A 6,726-nucleotide genomic window follows, 5' to 3' on the forward strand; every position below is an offset into this window, starting at 1 on the left:
CAGCAGGAAAATACAGGATGAAACTTGGATTGGTTGTAGTGCATTGCAGGAAAACAAGTAACTTGGGGGGTGGAGTGGGGGCAGCAATGAGGAGAGGGAGAGAAGGGAAAGGGATCCCATCCAGTGCATGACGGTGAAGGACGAGTTAGTTGGCGGTGGGAATGGTGTGCAGCCACCTACCACGGAGAGGTAGATTAGACCCATGTGCCAGTAACTGTACTGCTAACAATTATTTCTCTAATGATTCTTGTTTTTAAAGTAGTTCTATTCCAGCCCAGGCCTTTCTTCACATTTTTGTCCTTTCTAACAACCTAGTTTTTCTCCTTACCACAATGGCAAAGGGAATCCCTAAAAATGACTGAGAGACACAGCCACCCCAAGCCACGGAATTTCTTTGCTTTTCAAATTCATTTGTTTTATGAGAGAGAGAGGGACAGAGGCCAGAGTATCACTGGGTCATACAGCACCAAACATGGGGTCTCACACCTGTGGAGATGGGGCTCTACCCTACGAGGCTGTTATTTCTTCCTAAAACACCCAGATACACAGACCCGTCCATTCTGAGGCTTACCTTCCAACGCAGACAAGCATTTTTGCTGCCTCTTCACTTCTGGCTTATGTTATACTTGTGATGCTAAAGAGGATGAAGACAGGCAAAAAAAATCCTGCTAGAAGTCTGCAGGGACCAGAGATACTCACATGAGATTTCAAAGAATAAGCAGGAAGGGGCTGTGGAGATAGTATAGTGGTTATGCAAAATACTTTAGTATCTAAGGCTGTAATATTCCAGGTTCAATGCCCAGTACCACTATCAGCCTGTTGAGCAATGTCATGGTTTAAAAAAATAAATAAATAATGGGGGGGGGGCAGGCAGTGAGGCACCTAGTTAAGAACGCACATTACAGTGTGCAAGGACCTAGGTTCAAGGCCTGCAGGGGGAAAGATTCATGAGTGGTGAAGCAAGACTGCAGGTGTAATGTCTTTTTCACTCTCTATCTCCCCTCCCCCTCTCAATTTCTCTGTCTCTATCCAATAATAAATAAAAATATATTTTAAAACAAGAAGCAGAAAAGGAGACCCTCCCCACCTTGTCTCTCATAGTAGGTGCTCCATCCTACTGCTGAACCAAGCAGTAACAGACAAATTTTACATATGGTTTACTCATCTTGGTTTCTCCTTCTTTCCTTTCTTTCTTTCTTCCTTCCTTCCTTCCTTCCTTCCTTCCTTCCTTCCTTCCTTCCTTTCTTTCTTTCTTCCTTTCTTTCTTTCTGTAGTTTCCCTTTTGTTGCCCTTGTTATTTTATTGTTGTAGTTATTATTGTTATTGATATCATCATTGTTGGATAAGACAGAAATAGAGAGAGGAGAGGAAGACAGAGAGGGGGAGAGAAAGACAGACACCTGCAGACCTGCTTCACCGCCTGTGAAGCGACTCCCCTGCAGGTGGGGAGCTGGGGGCTCAAACCGGGATCCTTATGCCGGTCCTTGAGCTTTGCGCTATTCATCTTGTTTTTGCATTTTTTTTTTTTTGGTAGGAACTGGGGAGATTGCATAATAGTTACACAAAAATCTTTCATGTTGGAGCTCCCAGGATTAACCCCCAGCACCTCCACTCACCAGAGCTGACCAGTTCTCCGGACTCTGTGTGTCTTTTACCCTTCTCTGTATCTTTCTCATTAGCATATAATAGATAAATAAGGTGCTAATTACAGGACATTTAGGGTGTAATGTAGTCATAATAAACAAGACAAAGCATATAGTTAGCAGTCCTGAGTGTCCCTTAACTACAGTCACATTTACATTCCTGTGCCCGGCTCCAGCTGTGTCACCAGGGGTCTTCCTGTTCTGTTTTCAATTCTGTGCTCATTGATTTCAGCTGAATCTCCTTAAGACACGAATTTGGCAGCTGAGGCAATAGCCCAGCTGGTAGAGTACAGGACTTGTACATCTGAGGCCCCTGGTGCAGAATGCACCAAGGGTGTACTCTGGCTCTTGAGTGTGAATCTCAATCATGGGAAAGAAATAAAATGACTGTTTAAAATATCATTTTGCAGGAGTCGGGTGGTAGTGCAACGGGTTAAGTGCAAAGCACAAGTAAGGATCCCAGTTCAAGCCCCCGGCTCCCCACCTGCAGGGGAGTCGCTTCACAGGTGGTGAAGCAGGTCTGCAGGTGTCTGTCTTTCTCTCCCCTCTCTCTCTGTCTTCCCCTCCTCTCTCCATTTCTCTCTGTCCTATCCAACAACACAATAACTGCAACAATAAAGCCACAAGGGCAACAAAAGGGAAAATTAATAAAAACTTAAAAATATATCATTTTGCACACAGCAATCTCCCTCCCCCCACCCCCAAGAATCTCCACAGCTTCTTTATTAATGTCCTATCCTAGATCAGCTCCTAAAAGTGTAGTCCTAAAGACACCGTCACAATTTAAGTTCTAAGTTTATTTGAACAAATGAGCGTATGCTAGCTTCACAGTCACACTTCATTCAGTCCAGCATGTCCACAAACTAATCTATGAGGCTGCCCTGTGATTAACCGGCAAAGTCCCAGAGATCTGGACTGACTGCACTCTGCTCACAGTAAGTCAGTGCCTGCCATTTTCTAACTCATGTTTTTCGACCACTCTCTAACAAAGCATGCATTTCACAGACCTCCTGGCCTGGGTCTTGCCCTCCAAATAACATGAAGTTAATGTTTAATACAAGAGATATGGGCCTTGAGTCGCTGAAGTCTGCATTTCACATCTACATGGAAGGACACTCTCAACTCTAGTGTCAGAGGCATCATTTGCTTATGTTTATGTTTTTTTAAATGTTTTTTTTCTTTTTTTTTATTGGAGAATTAATGTTTTACATTCAACAGTAAACACAATAGTTTGTACATGCATAACATTCCTCAGCTTCCCACATAACAATACAACCCCCACTAGGTCCTCTGAATCCTTCTTGGACCTGTATTCTCCCCACCCACCCACCCCATTTTTAATGTTTTTATGTTTATGTTTTTCATATCTCCCAGTGAGGCTCTGTGACTATCCCAAATCTACTACCCAATTCTTCTTACCCACTACCACAGAGTGAACTGTGTGTGTGTCCCAGAAGCCATGTAACAGGGGACCCCGAAACCCTGCCAGGAATGGTCTTTCCCATAGGCAGTGTGTCTATCTTCTTCAGATCAGGGAAAATGCAGCCACTAGAGGTGAAGATACTGTCCACTGGAACACAGAGGACACAATGGTTAATTTTTTTCTTTATTACTGGATAGAAACAGAGAGAACTTGAGAAGGGTGGGAGACAGAGAGACAGCACTGCAGCACTGCTTCATCACTTGCGAAGCTTCCCCCCCCCCCCACAGGTGGGCACTGGGGGCTTGAACCTGGGTCCCTGTGCATTGTAACATGTGTACTCAATCAGGTGTGCCACCACCCGGGGGCCCTGGATGAAACATTTTACATGGTGGAATAAAGCAGATTCCCCTCCACATTGTAGGTGAGGGCCATCCAATGAGCTGAAGGTCTGAACAGAAAAAAAGAGACGGGCTTTTCTTTGAGTTTGAGAATTCTCCAGCAGGCTGCCTTCCAGTGTCATCCACCACGTCAACTCTTCCTGTCTGACACAGGGATGCTGGCTCTCCCTGGCTGTCATACTCACCCGCCCTGCAGACTCAATAGCCTAGACCAACCCTGTCCTGTAGAACCCTCATGCACATGGTCACCAAGCCAACTGACCATGTCCCTCAGATGCCTGGGTAACAGTGCGGCCATCACGTGGCACAGGTGGCTCACGGCTCCTGTCTGCAGAACTTTTAGGCACAGGAAGAAGGCACCAGTCAGGGGCCAGGTGGTGGCACACCTGGTTAAGCGCATACACTTCAGGGGGGAGGCTTCTCTAGTGGTGAAGTAGAACTGCAGGTGTCTCTCTCTCTCTCCCTCTCTCCCCCTCTTTATGTCTCCCTCCCCTCTCAATTTGTCTCTATTCAATAACAGATAAATACATATTTTTAAAAAGGCAAAACACCAGATTTCCTGGGCCCACAGGCTGGCAAGTCTTGGGGTTTTCTAGCTGGAATTGCTTCCTTCTTTACTTTTCTAGCTGGGTTTTCACAAATGCACCATCTCTACTTTCTAAACTCGATCGCACTTTATTCCACTGTCTCCCTGTGGTCTGAACCATTTCTGCTGGGCACTCAGTCACCTGCCAACCCAAATTCAGAGGGACTCTTCACCTGCATTTGAGCTGCACAGGGCTCCATCTGCACCTCTCCAGAGGGGCCTATGGACACACCTTCCGCTGGGGCTCTCCCACAGACCAGTCCAGGCGGCAAGAGTGAACCCTGCCCTCCGTGACTGTGCTCCCTTCAGATCAGACCTGCTCCACCACCAGGGCCTGAGTCATAAACGGGTGGGCACTCACCTGTCACCCCTTACTCTGTCCCAGGCCCCGTTCTAAGCAATTCACTCCTTCTGACTTGTTACTGCTTGTAACAGTGCTGCGATAATATTAATTGTTGTTCTCATGCTTAAGGTGAAGAAATGCAGACACAAAGTGGGTAAGCAGGTTGCCCAAGGCCATGTAGCTGTAAAGGGCAGGAAGAAGGACTCCAACATAGGTCCTCTAAATCTTTCATTACTGTCTTGAGCAACCTCCAGTTGTTAGGACTAATGAGTTCTTTTCTTAATTTTTTTTTTTTTGTCTCCAGGGTTATTGCTGGACTCAGTGCCTACATGCACTGGAGGCCATCTTTTTCCCATTGTTGCTGTTGTTGTTTGTTACTGTCATTATTGCTGCTGCTGCTGCTGCTGCTGTTGTTGTTGGATAGGACAGAAAGCAACTGAGAGAGGAGGGGAAGTCAGAGAAGGAGAGAGAACGATAGACACCTGCAGACCTGCTTCATCACCTGTGAAGTGAGCCCTCCTGCAGGTAGGGAGCCGGGGGCTCGAATCAGGATCCTTGTGCTTTGTACTGTGTGCATTTAACCCGGTGTGCTACCGCCTGGCCCCCAACAGATGATTTCTTAATCCCTGTCTGCGCCAGAGCTCTAAGTGATGGATTCCCTTCACTTCAGATGACCATGCCAGGCACACAGACATTCCTTATTCCTGGGTCTCTTTCAACTTGCAGCAAGTTAATTAATAAACTGTTAGTTAATCAGTTAATTAATCACTGAGCATGACCACCTTGTTGAGTCTCGAGCAGGACACATGCCTACAAGTCTACTCTCCACTCTCCTTTGAGCCCAGACCGTCTCCCACTGGTAGCCTGACCCTCCCTTAACTGCAGCCAAGATGCAGCCTTGTAGGCCCTGGGTGCTGCCTGGACTTCCCCGATTACAGTACCTAGCATCTATCTTTTCTCTTTATCTGGACCTCTTCCATGCCCTTCTATCCTCCCTAAACAGGTCACCTAAGCTAGATGCCCTCTGGCTTTCCGTTCAAAAGATAAAGTTCGGGGGTGCTGGGCAGGTAGAGCAGTGGGTTACATGCACATGGCATGAAGCACAAGGACCAGCATTAAGGGTCCTGGTTCAAGCCCCTGGCTCCCCAACTGCACAAGTGGTGAAGCAGGTCTGCAGGTGTCTGTCTTTCCTCCTCTCTGTCTTCCCCTCCTCTCTGGATTTCTCTCTGTCCTATCCAACAACAACAGCAGTGGCAACAATAACAATAACAACAAAGGGGGCAAAAATGGGAAAAAGTAGCCTCCAGGAGCAGTGGATTCCATAGTGCAGGCACCGAGTCCCATCGATAACCCTGGAGGTAGAAAAAAAAAGTTCAGGTGTGACTTCATCCAGGCTGCTGTCTCCAGGACCTTCCCCCCTCACTGTCATCCAGACTCAGGCCTATATCCCGGGGCCAGACCACAGAGGGACTAAATGCATTACCATTACCGGGTTGGATGAGACAAGCCTGGCCCCGGCAGTTGGGAACTGGGACGGTGAACACAGGGATCCTGAAACAGGCTCCAGTACTCGACATGCCACCTCCCTGCTGCTCCACTTCCCCTCATCTCCCATGGGAGAAAGATGATAAAAGCCAGACCAGCCTTAGGTTCAGACCCAGTGAGGCTGCGAGACAGGGAGGAGCCTGCACTCAAAACTTCCTTTCTCTCTCTCTGTCTCAGGTTCCCGGGGTTTGGAATCCCCCACCTAGAACAGTCCCTGTTCCTGGAGCTGGGAGAAGGGGATGGGTGCATGGGTGGGGGGTGTGTGTGTGCAATTTTTATCTTCTTCTGGTTAAGTGGAAAGGCTGCTTTGCATATCCCCTCCACCCCCCCCCCCATACGCACAGCCAGGGTCTCAAAGGCAACAATCCCAGGGTCTCAAAGGCCCATTCACTCGCGTTTGGGGATAACTGGATTGATTCTCTAGCCCTCGGTGAGATGCAGGTGGAGTATCACTGACTCACTCCCACTGAGGCCTGAGCTGAAAGACTGAGCTAAGGGCTGCAGGTGCAAATGCTGTTTATTTATCTCCAACACTTTTGTGTGCAAAATGGGCGTAGGATACACACACACCCCTTTCCTTCCAATAGTTAAGGACGGGGACAGCTGGCCTCAGGAACAGGGTCAGGGTGCAGCGGCCTCGTATACTTGACCCTTGACCCACAAGTGCCTCAAAGAGGCAGCTGCTGCTCTGTGTCTGTCTGTTGTGCTGTCTCATGGGAATTCTATCTCGACCAAAGTTCTAAACATCAGGTCAAGTTTTAGAAAAAAAAATAATAAATAAATAAAAC

At 47.5% G+C, this 6,726-nt stretch overlaps 1 protein-coding gene across 1 annotated transcript in view; it reads right to left on the bottom strand.

The window, feature by feature from the left end:
* Positions 1-591, bottom strand: part of LOC103108269 (inositol monophosphatase 2) — a 42,301-nt gene extending 41,710 nt beyond the window's left edge. The window contains exon 1 of the mRNA XM_060184293.1: positions 572-591. Within this exon, the coding sequence (XP_060040276.1) occupies positions 572-591 (20 nt within the window). The remainder of the gene's footprint in view (positions 1-571) is intronic.
* Between the last annotated feature and the right edge of the window lie 6,135 nt (positions 592-6,726).

Source organism: Erinaceus europaeus, unplaced genomic scaffold (genome assembly GCF_950295315.1).
Source record: "Erinaceus europaeus unplaced genomic scaffold, mEriEur2.1 scaffold_564, whole genome shotgun sequence".
In the NCBI taxonomy this organism is placed as follows: Eukaryota; Metazoa; Chordata; class Mammalia; order Eulipotyphla; family Erinaceidae; genus Erinaceus; species Erinaceus europaeus.